General features: G+C 33.7%; 1 protein-coding gene across 6 annotated transcripts in view; it reads right to left on the minus strand.

Annotated features, from left to right (window-relative positions):
- Positions 1–16,292, minus strand: part of AKAP9 (A-kinase anchoring protein 9) — a 105,738-nt gene that overhangs the window by 49,765 nt on the left and 39,681 nt on the right. For all 6 annotated transcript variants that reach the window (XM_014248498.2, XM_014248497.2, XM_014248496.2 and 3 more), the window contains 12 exons: positions 14,097–14,252; positions 12,989–13,186; positions 9,874–12,303; positions 8,081–8,294; positions 7,246–7,325; positions 5,430–5,565; positions 4,879–5,000; positions 4,254–4,359; positions 3,701–3,899; positions 3,067–3,163; positions 2,134–2,226; positions 411–779 (listed from right to left, as the gene is read on the minus strand). In XM_014248498.2, the coding sequence (XP_014103973.2) occupies positions 411–779; positions 2,134–2,226; positions 3,067–3,163; positions 3,701–3,899; positions 4,254–4,359; positions 4,879–5,000; positions 5,430–5,565; positions 7,246–7,325; positions 8,081–8,294; positions 9,874–12,303; positions 12,989–13,186; positions 14,097–14,252 (4,200 nt within the window). The remainder of the gene's footprint in view (positions 1–410; positions 780–2,133; positions 2,227–3,066; positions 3,164–3,700; positions 3,900–4,253; positions 4,360–4,878; positions 5,001–5,429; positions 5,566–7,245; positions 7,326–8,080; positions 8,295–9,873; positions 12,304–12,988; positions 13,187–14,096; positions 14,253–16,292) is intronic.

The following is a 16,292-nucleotide window of genomic DNA, read 5'->3' on the forward strand; positions in this document are numbered from 1 at the left end:
CTCTCTTGGTCTCTCTTGTCTTTCTTGTCTCACTCTTTCTACACTCTTGCTTCTCTGGATTCACTCTTGCTACTCTTTCTGCTCTTCTTTATCCTCTTTTCCCGGCTCTCTCACTTCTGTTCTGTTACTCTCTTTCTTAGCAATCTTAAGTCTTGAACTCATGTATTCATATTTCACCCCCTTCTGTATTGTTCTCTCTGAGCCTGCTTTGAGCTCTATCTGCAGGCTCCTAGCAGGCTCTCTCTCTCCCACGCCCTGAAATAAACTACTAACATCTAACTCGATTATAGTGCCGTGTCTCAGACCGTCCACACCCCGAAGCGTCTCTTACACCCTTGGAAAGGGAAAAGGAAATATTTAAATGGAATTTTCATTTCAATTTTTTCTTTGCTGCTTTTTTTAACACTTACTGGTGTTCCTTCTACTTTAAGACCTTTGCTATGGGAAAAAAGTTCTTCAGAAATCACTGACTTGTGTGTTGTCTGTCCTAATATGCCATCAGGGTTGCTATTAGAATGAAGCTGTTCTCCGAGCAAGTCGATCTCTCCAGACTCTTCACTGAGTTCCTTGGAAAGTGATTTCAATCCTTCTTCATTCTTACTGCCCTTTCCAGTTGCTTTTCTAAGAAGGCTGTCAACCTCTTCCTCACTATGCTGCTTGTTAATTCCAAAATGTATTCTCTCTGGATGTACATTCTGCATTGGTGCTTCTTCCTTCTGCCTAGCAATCCCTGACAATTCAGTCTGTTTGGCAAATGCTACACTCATTGACACAATAACCTGAAAAAACAAGAGAAGTCTGTATTAGTTTATGCTCCACAGCACGTCCTTTTACTGAAGAAATCTCATAGATGACCATCAACAATAAAAATATAAATACCAAAAGCTCCCAGAGGAAAACAGAAAGATAAAAGAACAAAGCTATCTTGCCAATCTTTAAAATGGTCACATCTTAAAATACAGACACGCTGTATTTAAGGTAGTTTAATGAAATACAATGCTACCTTCAGTTACAACAGATTATTTAGCATGGAAATATCAATGCTTTTTTTAAAAAAATCCTATTAGATGATTTCAAAAAGTGTTGGCACATGGACTTGAGAGCAACAGTGCTAAGCTTTCTCTGTCTAGGCAAGTATCCAAAGCAAAAGTTTAATTGACATGGAATTCTGGGCTGTATAAAGAATGCAGTTCCATGCACTTGATACTTTGCCCAGGAATTTTACTTGACCAGAAAGAAACTGTTGGCACTAACTAGGTGCAGTTACGGTTACAACAGGCTGATAACTTTTGTGTCGCTAATACAAATAAACTCCTTTTCCAATCATGTGAGCAAGCCTATTCTAGAGTTAGAATACAGTGATTTATAGCATAAGCTACAAAAATGTGAAAAAATAGTACAATAAATACAGAAATGTTACACTTGAAAACACCAAACTCTTCCTTTCCAGAAAACATGAATTTGTCTTTTGAACTTCAACTAATCTTAACCAATGCAATATTTGTTTCCTCATAAAGAAGGGTTTTCTTGGCATCAGATAAGAGAACATTTTTTTTATTCTACAAAGAAGTGGAAACATTTTTGCAAATCAGAAAGTAAGTAAATCCACAAACAAATATACTCTACCTATAAAATCTTACTTTAACTTTTCATATTTTAGTCACCAGATCCAAAGAAAAACTATGCATTTTACACCACATATTAAACTGCACAATAATAAATGAACAGAAAATGGTATTAAACTGTTAAGTGCAAAAGTCTTTTGAACTGACCTGCTGTTAAGCCTATGGTATCAAGAAATACACTCTAAGTCTCTGGATTTTTAAAATAAATTCAAATGTAGAATATGGTAGCATGTTGTCTTTTTTCTCTGAAGTTTTAAAAGCCACCACTACAACCCATATGAATAGAAATGATGAATTAGGAATAGGATAGATACCTAAGAAAGCCCAAAATGTTCCAGAATTTTTTTAGGACTTTCCAATTCAAAAGCCAAATGAAACAATTTCTTTGTAAAGAAATCATACAAAAGTTAGCATATGCTACAGCAACTGCCTAAATAGTTGAGAATGGCAAATAAAAATGACATATTTTTTTAAAACATATTTTAAAGTAACGAAATAAAAGTAATACCTTTGCTACTTCTTCTTCTAATCTTTCTTGGAACTGCTTTTGGAGCAATTGAACAACATCCAGATCATTCTGCATTTCCATCTCCCTACCAAGCTGTAAGAAAAACATGAAATCTCAGATCATGTATTTCTAATTTTATTTCATTAGTTTTAAGTTTCAATCCAGCAGATGTTTTCCCATCAATTAGGTTTTCTTCCTATCATGCAAATCACAATTTTGTACCACAACACAGAAGAACCAGGTAAAAGACTTTGCCTTGTTTCTGCTTCAAAATGAATTTTACAAGTTGAGTTTGCAACAACTCTCCTTCCAGAGCTATTTGAGATGTCAAATGAAATGAAATCAGATCAGCAAGCACAGAATCACAGTACAAAACTACATTATTATTTGCAAAATGAAGAATTTTTGAACCAGTTTTCCAGCGCCCCTAGGGGAGGAATGCATTGGGTCTTTCCCATTTGCGCTTAGTCTCTGAAAATCTTTGGGGTTACTTTTCCAAAATTTGTCCTAAACTGTGCAGCATGTATTACAAATGTCCTGAGATTTCACTTAAATTTCTCCTTTCATAATTAGTGTTTAAAGAAAAGACACAATATTTTAGATTCCTAAAGAAATCCCAAAATTTGATCACTAATTCTCTCCCACTTAAGTAAGAAAGAGCCAGAGATAAGAAAAAAAAAAAAATTAAATCCAGCATCAATAAAGCAAGTTTTCTTGATCATAATTCCCAGATGTTTTCCAGCAAAATTTAAATATTTTTCCCCTAACATGGACTGTCTAATAATATAGTACCGTACTAAGACAATAACTACTTTAACCTACCAAGTATTAGCCCATACTTCAATTTTCTTTCAATTCAATTTCTTTCATCTAAGAAGCCAAAGCATCTAAATTATGCCACTCATATATATTAGCTACCGAGTTGCATCATACCTCTAATGCTTTATCTGTTTTTTTCTGATGAAGATTTTCTGTGCACTTTACTTTCCTGAAGACTTCTTTTAATTTTCTTTCTGAATCTGTGGATACACTAAAAAGATACAAAAAGCAGAGAGGAGAAATAATAATTTAAAAAAAAATATTAGTATTTCATTGTCAATGACTTGGTGAAAACCAGAATGTGTTAAGTGGACCTGAACTTCACCACAAAGTTTATTACTACCTATCATTCTATAATATAATTAATTTCAGGCAACTACATCTACACAAGATGTCTTTATCTATAAAGGATAGTGCCTGGAGTTTTGAGGATTAAATGTGGTCTACTGAGTTGAAGTTTTGAAATTGCTGCTATAAAGCTCATATATACAAAATTACTTTTATACATTATTCCATTTATCAAATCTTCTTCTATTAACTATAAATGCTGTACTACTTCATTTGTAATGTTTATATAATTTCTTTATAAGACTTAACATCTCTTGAAGGACCAAAACTACAGAAGAACAGTATGTTTATAAAGAATTTCTCCAATTCTGAAGCAGAACACAGAGCTTTACATAAATGGTTATTTGAAACACTTCTTGAACGAGCATGAACTTATAAGCATTGAAAAACTGATTAATACCTTGAGTGGTCAGAGGATACCCCAGCAATCTGAAGTTTATCCTGCAGATGGACAAGCTCTGTAGTGTACCTCTCTTGACTTTCTTTCAGCTGCTGCTGGAAATAGGAGCGGAGGTGTTCCAGTTCTTGAGCATGCTGCTCCTCAAGTTGTTTTTTGAGGTTCCCTATCTCCTTCAAACAGTATTCTTGAATTGTAGGATCTGTATACAGGTTATGTGAAGCAGTGTTAAAAAAACCTTCTGGCATCCTGTCAACTACTTTTCCATAACAAAGAATGATAACCTACTCTTCCATTTTGCAAAATAATATTTGATATGGGTAACAAATTCTAACTGTGGAAAACTAAAAAATACTAAACCAAAAATGTATCACAGAATGTAATTCTGAAAAAAAAAATACAGAATTGAGGAAATCAGAGTATTGTACTGCAAAATAGGAAAAAATCTCTTATGTTCAAGCTGTAGTAAGATATAAATCAGTTAAAAATAAAAGTCATTGTCTTTTCTTTCTCTCTGAATATACATATATTAAAAACAGCATATACATCTTTTTACCCATTAGATTCTGTGAAGGAGTCTGCAGACTCTCCCTTCCTATTTCCATATGGATAGGTTCCTCTTCTTTCCTCCTTTCTGAAGAAGATACCCTTGGTTCCTTGACCTGAATAATAATCAAGTAAATGCAGTTAACAACAATTTGTCTAGAAGTAGCACAAAAATAACATATTCAGCGCTGGACTCCCAGTATGAAAGAGAAATAGACATTCTGGCTTGTGTCCAGCAGAGAGTTAAAAAGGAGATGGGAGGCTTGGAGCATTTGTTGTACTAGGAGAGGTTGGAAGAGCTGGGCATGTATAACCTGAAGAAGGCAAAGCTGCCCACTGGGCTTGTGAAGTATCAAAATTCAGCTGCACACAGTCCTTGGCAACTTTTCCTTATTGACACTGCTTTGGGCAAGGGGCTGGATTAGATGAACTCCAGAGGCATCTCCTAACCTCAACCAGACACAGCAGAATTCTGTGACACGGACAGCAGCTTTCTCCATTTGCTCAAATCACTGCCTTGCTCTGCCACTCAAGCAGGATACACACGTTTTCAAACACTTCCTCAGTCATTCAGAAGGAATTCATGCAACAGAGAAAATTCAAATGCTCGTATACTCTATGCTGTATAAGTTTACCTGTTTACACTCTGCCATCAGCTGTGTTTGAAGGGCTTTCAGCCTGCTATATTCTTCCATTATCTTGTGGAGAAGTGCATCCATACGTTCTTGCACAGTTAAATTACACAAAGAACCAGGGACTTAAAGAAAAGAAGATTAACATTTCACCATAAATTTTAATACAAGTGATTTGTTCACAAGTTCTGCCCTAAAGAATTGTCTGATTAACATTACAAAATACTGAAACAAGCGAAGCCCTTCCAGAATTTGAACACATTTTTATATGTATTGACACACATGCATTTTTTTGGTAGGACTGCTAGCTTTTTCTACAAAAGGAGGAAGAGGAAGAGAAAAACCCCAAACGCTTTCCCACCAATATATGAGAAAATGAAAACAGCATAAGAAAATATCCATAATAAAAAGAAAGTGGTTCAGAATAATGAGGAAATCTCTAAAACAGTTATTTAAGCACATGAATAAGTACCTGAAAAAGTAACGGCAAAATTTCCAGTCTGAAATGCTTTAAATAAGTACTTTTAACCAGCATGATAGTGGAAAGTCATTACCTTGAGCTTGACCTCCATGAGCTGGTAATTCTACATTCAGTTTTTCTTTCACAACAGGTTTACAGAAAATTTCCTGTTCCCTATCACCAGCTTCTACAGCAGATGAAGAATGTTCATTCTGACTGCCACACAAAACCTGTATAACAAATCAAACAAAATGAAAAGTAAGCAATTTCTTATTATTTTATCAATCATAATTCACAAAGAAAACCAGAAAAATAGGAAGAAAGTAGTATTTTGTGAGCACTAACTTCTGTAAAAATGATGGCATAAATGTTTTGTTGAATCCTAAGAACCCAGAAAATCTTTAAAACTCCTCATAAAAGAAACAGATATGAAAAAAATTTCAGCTAAAGCATAAATACATGTTTTCAAATCAGTATTTAATTCGGAACTGCCAAGTACTAAAATCTTGTAGAGAAAGGCCTCATTTATTAATGTGGAAAGCAAACTTACATTTTAAAAGTCTCATTCTCATGAGCTGCAATTTTACTTGGAAGAGGAATTCCCTACAGCAAAAATCTGTATCATTTTAGGGATTACAGCTCATCTTGAAGTGCTGAACAAATCAGATAAAAGGGTATGGCATAAAAAAAGCAAGTAATGAACAGAATACCCTATATTTGTTGGTGCAAACTGCATGGAGAGCAGAACACTGCCACATTCACAATGGGCAGGCAAACAGAAGATTTATCCATACGATTTCTGAAGATAAATTATACTTGAAAAGAAATAATTTGCTCAAAGCAAAGTGGGATTCTTTATTTAAAGATTTTGTACTCAACAAAAACCAAACTCAACTTATAAAAGTAAAACCATAATTTGTCTGACAGCTCAACAAAGGGATCATACAAATAACAGCATTCTTCACACTGTGAAATAAATCATGCCAAGCACTCTAATTTAGCTGCGACTTTCTGTGAGCTATCATGGAGTCCTGCTTAATCTCTCCTATGCTGGATCTCAAGTTAAAATTCAGCTATTCACTTTCCCAAAAAGGTGTTGAAAAAAAGCCCAGCAAAGAAGAAAAAAACAAAACCCCAAACCACAAACCCCATCCATTTGAAGTATTTTAGACTTGAAAACCATGGCTTACAATGAGTGACAAAACCAGCTTAATTTATCTAGAAATAAGTCTAATAAGTAACTCAACTGATGGTCAAGAAGTACCTGTAATAGTACTTCAATTACATCAATTGTACATCAATATACTATTACTCTAGAAAAAAGATATGCCAAAATATTATTATAGGTGGCTGATATTAGAATGAAGACTAAATACAAGCTTCAATTTTTGACTATAATATTTATTTACTACAAATAATATAGATAGTAATTTTTTTAGATTGTTTAACACTTTTAAGTCTTTGAAACATAAGCTGCAGCTAATAAAGAAATTACTATCTTATTGCAGATATGAGAGGGGAGGTCCTGTGCATTATACTGCGCATCAGACATGTGTGCGACATCAGACTCTCGAATCAAAAACACATATCCAGAAACAAATACAAAGGAAGAAAGTACTTCCAAACTAGTAGAGATGAGATCAACATTAGGTAGAAGATTAAGACTATGTGTAAGACAAAAGACTTGTCTGGACAAGGACATAAACCAGTTTAGGAGAAAAAAAGTACAAAACCATTTGCAATGCTATTTTGGAATCTCAGGTTTAGCAGTCTCTATTTTGAGATCAGTGCAAAGATAAAAGCTGCAAAGAAAATCTGCAAAAACAATGTACAAAATATGATGACTCACTAACCATCATTTCTTGTTTCCCAAATTTTCATTTTGAAAAAGGCTTTTTGTTAAGTCCTACCTGAACCAGCCTGGAACATTCCTCAGTGACAGCTTCATTCAGTTTTTCTATAAGTCTTTGTGTAGATTTCCCTTCATCATCTATGAGCACAAATTATTCATATTATTTTTAAGCATTAGATGCACAAAAACTTTTCAAAGGCCTAATTTCCTGCCTCAGTGAGGCTGCCTCTTCAGCTTGAGGAAGGGCACTTTTTTTGTTTGTTACAACACATGGACAGTTTAAACTATGACAGTTGAGCTGCACATTCTAGAGGAGCTAGAGATAAGAGTTGGCTTTGTGTATTAGTGACCTCCAGAAAGGTAAAAGTGTACAGATACCTAGTGGAGGGAGAAGAACTTAAGCAAAAAAATTGAACAAGGGCAAAACATGGTATAACAGAAAAAGCTGGAATAGAAAACCATCATGATAACATAGAAGCTCACTAAGGCAAAAAGTAGTACCAAAGTTGACTTAAAGTAGCCATCAATACAAAGAAAAAAGAACAAGTCCAAAAATACTTTGCTGGTGAATTTGCTTATTATTTTACCTTATTGGTGAATCTACTTTGTTGCTCTTTACAATTAACTGAACTAATATAAACATCAAACAATGAGTTGCAATACTTTTGATTCCTTATTTTTTAATATACTTTTTTTTCAAGTTATCTCAGTAGTAGGCTGCAGGAACTGGGTAAATAATTTGTTGAAAAAATACTTCTAAATATTCTATAAAAACAGTTTACTGTACAGCTAGATGCATAAACTCTTGTGCTTGTTTGGCTGGGGTTTTTTAACACCCCAGGATTTTATGTTTTTCATACAGAGCTTCATTCTCATAATTTTGGTCAAGTTACCTGCTTGTTGAAATTTCAGAGTCTGGAGCTCCAGCTGATGCATTCTTTTAAGATCAGTCATCTCTTGTATATGATTATGAACAAGTTCCTCTTTAAGACTGCAAAGTGCACTCTCTTTTTCTGCCTTCAAGGACTCACAAACCTGGTCTACATGAGCTGAATAAACCAGGGATAGGCAAATCCGCTGTGCCTCCATTTGTAGCTGTAAATCAGTCTTTGAATATAAAGGCACAATTTAAAAGAGTGAGAAAAAAGAAAATACAAAGACCCAACTTTAGAAATTTCTGACATTTATAATGTGTTGAATGGCATGATGCATATATGGTATGCGTAAGCTAAATTTAAATATACGTAGTTTGGAAAATTGAGTTTTAACAAAATAGTACTTCTTCAACTTAGAGTAAAAATCAAATTAAAATCAACAAAACTCAATATGCTTAAATTTCTATTTTGCAGCAATAAAATCCCAATGAATTTTAGTCCAGTGAAAAAGGAGAAATATCATTACTAACAGTGCAGTTAACAAAGTGTACTCTAAACACAGACAAAAGATTGTATTATTAGCAGACCTTAAATACTCAATTTCCAAGGCTCCTAGTTCCAGTCTGCACTTTGGGGATGTTATTTCTAAAGAAAAAAGATGTTTGGGATACGCCAACAGGGACCTACTTAGAGCTGAAGTTTGAAAATGTTTATAGACCTCTGGACCACAATGATTTTCACAATGGCAGGAAATCTTAAGACCCTTATCACAGCCTTATACAAAACAAGCCAACCAGTCAAACAAACAAAAAACCCTAAACCAAGCCATCACAAAGCTAAAGCTATTTTTTATAATCTCACAACTGTTTCCAATGTGGCTTTGCTTGTGATTTTATTTCTTAGGAAGTGAATGAACTGCAATGCAATATTAGGCAGTTGGTGGTATTAGTTCACTGTTAGGTTGACTTTTATAACATGAAAAAAAAAGTTTAAAAAATACAAGTCCGCTTAACATCTATTTCCACAGAACACTTAGCTGCATACACCTTGCAGCATGCTATTGAACTTCACTAGTGTATTTAATTTAAATTTATATATAGATTTCTGATTCCACCACCTAATTAAATACTGGTAACTCAGTACTTAGCTACTTATATTGACAAATAAGAATCCTTTCCATTTTACCTACAATCAATTTACAATACCAAGAAATACAAGCAAAAATTGTGTCAGCAAAACTTACGAGAATAGTTAGAATCACATGATATGTGTTCTCATTATCACATCCAGATACATTTCTTAAAAAGTGATAACCACTTAACAAAAAAATTTGGTAACGTAATTTTATTATTTCACAAGTCTGATATTTCATAAGTTTGGTCAAAGATGACTGATGAAGTTTCATTATTTTTTATACTGTTTGAATAAGTACTTAGAGAACTGAAAAACTAATCACAGAATAAAAAATTATATCCAAAACAAATTTTCCCCTTAAGTAAGTGAAATGCTGCATTAAAATATGAAGTACGCTGGTAGTCTTCTTACCTTTTTGTGGTTGCTGTTGATTTAATAAATGCAAGGGAAGAGTATTTTTTCATTCAAAAAGTATCCTCATACACATTGAATATGCTTATAATTCTGGTCATTCATGTAACACCTTTCAACCACTGGCCACAAACCTTTCAACCACTGACACACACATCTATACTTCAAAGCAGCCAATTGGAAAAAACATGCTGCAAATTTTCAAGTGTAAGCTCCTACAAATTTTCATAGTTAAAGTATTTTCTGTACTGTTTTACATCACATACCTGTTCTGATTTTAAGGCATCCACTTGCTGCTGAAGGTTATTTTCTCTCTGTGTAATGGCTGTTAGTGATGTTTCCTCTGTCAGCCTGTCTGGCATCCCATGTACATGTTCCACAATGGACTGCTGTTCTGGTTTCAGCATTTGCTGGACCTCCTTCCTTTTTGTTACCTCATCGCTGCAGTCTTTACCAGAACTTAGATTACCTCTTGAATTTATTCCTTCATCAGATTTCTTCCTTGAACCAGGGGATTTATTCCTACTTTCAGATGCTAGAGTAGCAGTCTTTAGAGATTTTCCTTTAGAGCCTTTTTTCTTAGAGTCCTTACTACTACTATTTGTTCTCTGAACATTACTAACTGTGACTTCTAGTTCTTTACATTTTACTAGAATTTGCTCTTTCTCATCTCTTAAGGATTTTACTTTTTCATTTAAATGACAGATTTCACTATCCTTTGATTTTAACTGTTCAGAGAGATCAGAAAGTCTCAGGGATAATTCCGCTTTTTCACGCTGAGTAACCTGAAGCTTTTCCATAAGTTCTGTTGCATCTTTCTCAACAACTTCTCCAGCCTCAAATATGTCTTGTCTGGACACCTTCTTTTCTTTACTCCCTTCAAAACCAGAGGGTTTAGGTCTATTGCTTTGTAAGTGGCAGATTTTGTCATTCAAAGCTTTGAGCTTTCTTTTATATTCAGCTTCCTGCTTTTTCTTGTTCTCTTCTAACTCAGTTTTTGCCTTCAGAAGACTTGCACATTCTTTCTGTAGTTCTTCACAACTAGCTTCAAGTTTTTTCTCAGTCAATGAAAAGGTGCTCTTCTGCCTTTCAGTATCCTCTTGGAGGATACTGTTTTGGTTTTTAAGTTGCTCATTTTCAGTGATCAGATTTTCTATTCGTTTCTGCAAGTCCGAAATTTCTGTCTTAGAGCTAACACTACTGCTACAAAGTATGCTTTCTTCAGAGCATACCAACATCTTTTTTAATTTCTCTTCCAGAGTTTCATTTTCCCCCTTAAGAATATTATTTTGTGTTTCTAGTTCTGAACATTTTTTTTGAAGAGTATCTTCTCTCTCCCTCATTTGTTCCTGCATCAACTCAGTTTTAAGCTGCAGCTCTTGTATTTCTTGTTCAAGGGTACCCTTCTCTTTTTCCTCTTGCCTAAGCACTTCAATCTCCTTCTCCAGTTCATGGATTTGAAGTGTCATTTCTTCAGATTTAGAATTTACAATAGACTGCTGTAAATCTTTCAGGTTCGTAATCTCTAAAATCAACTGATTTTGCTTTGTGATTAAGTTGTCCTTTTCATATTGCATGGCTTCTATCTTTTGACTCATTTCATTTTGTACTTCATCTAACTGCTGTTTATGGTGCATATTCAAGTTGTGTTTAAGGCTTTCCATGTTCACCATGTGCTCTTTTTCTAAGTCTTCTTTAAGCCTGGAAAGTTCCTCTTCATGACTAAACAGAAGATTTGTCCGCAGTCTCTCTAATTCTGCTTCTTGAGATTCTGCCATCCTGTCCAAAACTGCATCCTTCTCCCTTTCTAGCATTTCAAGTTTTATTTTGTAATTTGTGATTTCTGCCTCATGTTTTAATTCCAAATCTTTCCTAAATTCAGAGGCAGAAGCCAGCTGAATTTTTAAATCTTCAATCACAAACTTGTATTTTTCAGCTTCATTTAATCTACATTCCATATCCACTATAGTTTGCTTGGCTCTTTGAACCTGCTCTCTTGAAAAATTCAGTTCTTGAAGAAGATCTTCAATTCTAGTTTGTTGAAGAGATTTCTCTGTTGCAATAACTTCCATCTGTTGTGACAATTCTTGCTTTATTTTTTCCCTTTCCTTTTCAGCATCCTGCAATTTCACATTCAATTCATTAATTTTAATATTCATTAAATGCATTTGCTCTTTATTAACATTCTCATTAAAACAGAGGCTTGAAGTTTGCTCCAATTCTACTTTTTGTTGCAAAAGACGCTGTTCGACTTCGACTGCATGCTGCTTAATTAATTCTTGCTTCATCTGTACAATCTGCTGGCCGTGCATTTCATCTAATTCAGCCTGAAGTTGTGCCAGTCTCCTTTGTGTTTCTAACTCCATTCTTTGCACAATGTCAGCTTCAGACTGGCTGTCTTTAAAACATCGTTTCTGCAGTTCTTCCACAGTTCCCATTAATTGTTTTATTTCATCAGAACATTGCCTTTCTTTCTGTTTGTAGGTGGTAAGTTCAACTTTCATATTACTTATCTGCTGGTTCCTCAGTGAAAACTCTTCTTTCAATTCTTCAAGTGATTGGCTGACATCTGATAGCTTTTCCTTCAGCTGAAATGAATTTTTTTCCTCTTCTCCAAGTTTTGCTTCCAGCTCTTCAACTAAAGCTTCTTTTTCTTGTAATTTACTCAAATCTTCTTCTTCCTTTTTCTGTTTTTCCTTAAAAAAAAAGAGGAAAACCATGTTCTTATTTTTAGCTAATTATGTGAACATGGAAGAACTTTTACACACTTTGCTAGTTAGTCTTTTTCAGAAGGTTAGAGAGGCAATGTTAGTTATAAAACATAAATATAAATTATTTGTTGACTTTATTTGGAGGTTTCCCGTGCCCTTGGAATAACTGAGAACTCCTACCCCACCCATGTCATCATGCCCTTCCCCTATTCTTTCCAACCCTCAGTGTCTTTATCACTTTCAATAATATTTGATTTTTTAGATGGTTTTAAAATGTTTTGCACAAAGAAAAATAAGGAAGTACACAAAGTACAAAATTCATTCTTTGCTTAATGCAGAGAAGAATGTTCAAGGAGGTAATTTCATTTTTTTTCCTAAAATCACATCATTCATAGAAGGTGTTTTAACATATGAAATATAGTTGCATAATTTACTCTAAATATTTCTACAACTTTTTAAAAAATAATACATAATACTGACATAAAATTTAGAGTTTTAAATTATATACATATTATGTGTTAGTTAACAGAAACAGTATCAAAACTTAAAATCACTGTATGCATTCTATGCAGCACACTCATTATCTGTGCTTTGGCTTTTTCTATTTCAAAGGAATTACAAAATCCTAAGAAGTGTTTAGGAAAAGAAATCTTTATAGTAAGGAACATACCATTTCATATGTCACAATTTTCTCCTGAAGATGTGCAATCTGCTCTTCAAATTCTTCATTCTTTTTTTGATAATTCTTAAGTAGACATTCTTGTTCTTCTAGCTGTTGCTGATGAGAAAGTATCTGTTGCTTGGCTTGCAATAAATCAGCAGCTGTGCAACTATGGCTGCTGTTCCTTAGGGCTTCACTTGCCTGCAACTTGAATTTTAAAGAAATAAAACCTAAAATATATCAGGTTTTTCAGAAACAGCTTGTGCTACATACAGAAATAGTGATCTTTATTTCTTCCACATCAAGGCAAAAGATTTCTAAGTTCTTTTGGAGGAAGTCAAACATCCTCATTTTTGGGATGGACAACCAATAAAAAGATATTTCATATTAATTAAATATTCATGGTGAGCTAGCATAGGACCGTAGTGTCTCAAATACGTCAGTATGTAGTAAAACCAACTAGGTGCAGTTGTGGAGCCCATAATCAGATTTTTAATAATAAAATCTCAGGCTTCAGAATATAATCCACTCGAAGCCCAAAATAAGCTATATAATGTACTTAAACAGCATGAAATACTACAATATTCAAATGCAACACTGTAAGGTGTAGTCTCTGTGCCTGTGGCACCTCAGTTACCATGATTTTTAGAAGAAATGTCTTTCTGAAGCCTCACTTTGTTAAATTATCTTTTAATAACACCACAAAGGAAGCTTTTATCCAAAAATGGAAGGACTGGAATGTGAGGCTGTGCCCCATGGAAGCTGATGGCTGGATATTTTGATTTCAAAGGAAACATTTCTGCCCAAAGCTCTGAGAACTAACTCCCCAAATGATTTTCCCCAGTACAACTGACATAATTCAGTATTTATCAGAAGCTATCACCACATAACGGGAAAAAAACAGACTAATACTTATCATTTTATTGTTAATCCTTATAATAAAACAGGTACTATAACAACAACTGTAGGACCAGGAAAATGACTGCTGATCTATGCTAAGAGGCTGATTCTTGAAAAATGCACAAAAAAATTTTCTGCAGGAAGTAGCTGTTTATAAAGCCTCCAGAGTGACATCTATTGTCAAACCCAAGTAAGTGTTGGTAGCTGTATAACTTACATGCTGAAACTGAATTTGCAGTTTTTGACTTTGCTCAGTAAGCTCCAAGAACTCCCTCATGGTTTCATCCTTTTCTTTCCGTGCCTGCTGTAGGTTAGTAGTGAGCTGAGTGATAATGTCATCTCTTTTTTTGATAGCAGCTTCAAATTCTTGCAGCTGTAAAAGATAAAATTTAAACTAGTAATGCATATGAAAACCACAGTCAAAAAATACTAGCTAATTTTAGTTAAGTAGGAATAAGTCATCCCTAGCCTCTCTGTTTAAAAGGTGTCTCACTAGTAGAGCTTTTATATTTTCACAAACTCTATTTGTAAAAATTTCAGAAACAGAGATTTTCCCCCTCATTGAGCAATACATGATCTCTCCATAAAATACAGTTAACAAATTACAAAATCTTAACTTTTAAGAATATTAATTAGTTAAATATATCACTTTTATATATATATATATTTATAGTTAAATATATAACTTTTCTAGCTTTTAAGATAAAAAGTGTGGCCACATAAACAAACCATCATAAAGGACACCAGAATATCTACTAATAGCGTTTCAGCAGTTTCGTGCAACTACTCATGTTCACACACTTTTCCCCACAATAAATGCAATTTATATCATCTCTCACTTGAAATAGCATTCACTGTACTAAAGAGTAATAGATACTGTGCAGTATCCTACACTGTGAGCCCAGGGAAATCATTCATAACTTCATGAGAAAACCATTTCAAGTTGCAAAATGGATACAGCATATTTAACAGATGAATCTTTTGTAATTTGTAATGATGAAGAAATCATAAGAGTACAAAAAAATTCTTTGCCAACTGTTTGAATTTTTTCTAGGATTACATTCAAGCAGTCAGAAATTCTACAATATTGATTGGCAATATTTTGTATGCATTTGTATAATCATGTATCAGTATAAAGTTTCTTTCTCAGTTTGAACTCATTTAAGGCTAGTGGAAGCCTCATCTCTACATATCACAAATTTCTAAAACCATTAGTAGTATTCTGTAACTGTTTTGTTTACAATGTTCCCGAAAAAAAGCTTCACCGAGTTACATGCTGAATCTTGGCTAATGTTAACGTGGTAATGCTTCCAGATAAAGTTATTTTTGGAACACAGAAGTCAACACCTACTTTAAAAGTACAGACCTAATGGAAATATTAAATGTTTGTTATAGTGGAGAAAATTAGGAACAGATCAGGAACTTAAGAACCTTTGCTTTTGCATCTATTCAATGAAATTGAGTAAGTAAATATGTCAGTTCCAAAGCACATCATGGTACATGATTTCCAACTTTTTAAATTCAATCTCTGTTCTTGACAAACAGGCAGAACTAAAGCGCACAACTATCTTCCCCACTCCCCTTTTACAATTCTTTTGTTTCTTCTGAAAAATAAACTATATGAATTTCTCAACTGAGATACTAGGCACTGTACCACTATCACACAAAAATACACTGCAACTATTAAAATATTATTGTACCACAGCCTCAAATCCGAACACACTCAATTTTGTTTTAATATATTTTTATTTTAAAAATTGCAATTATAGCCATTTAAAAAATTCAAACATTTTCACTTTCTAGCCTTTCAGGAGAAAATTAACAGTATTTGCAATCATTAGAAATGCTAACTTTCTTTATTATGCTATAATTATGACTCTTATGTTTAGCACAACAGATACAAGACACAGTAATTAAAGCTCAACATCAGACAAAAAATAAACCACCTCTTCTGGGGCAACCACTTAACTGGTACTATGGTGGACAAAATTACATCTATTATCACAGATGAAATAGTAATAGTAATAATAATAATAATAATAATGATAATAATAATAATAATAATAATATACTGCTGCAATGGCAAAAATGGAGTATTAGAGCTTTCTTAAAATTTTATAGTACTTTGCAAAAGAATAGCCAAATACAGTGACATAATTTGAATCCAAATTAGGAGACAGACAAGACATAAAGCACAACAAAGCACTGACTTGAGTGCACTGCACCACTGGTTTAAACTGGAAGACTATTCTTTACTTTAAAACTTAAGTTTATATTCCAATGGTATTTTTAAAGTAAGAAATGCTTTCTTGTAAACCCAAATTATTAGGTGTTTTAAATTAGAACATTCTGACACTGTTGTTTTTCCATTTCACACTGTGAAGTCTGACTACAAATATATTTTAATTCAGTT

This window comes from Pseudopodoces humilis, chromosome 1 (genome assembly GCF_049639895.1).
Source record: "Pseudopodoces humilis isolate 2021_Gansu_Grassland_sample_001 chromosome 1, ASM4963989v1, whole genome shotgun sequence".
Taxonomy (NCBI): domain Eukaryota; kingdom Metazoa; phylum Chordata; class Aves; order Passeriformes; family Paridae; genus Pseudopodoces; species Pseudopodoces humilis.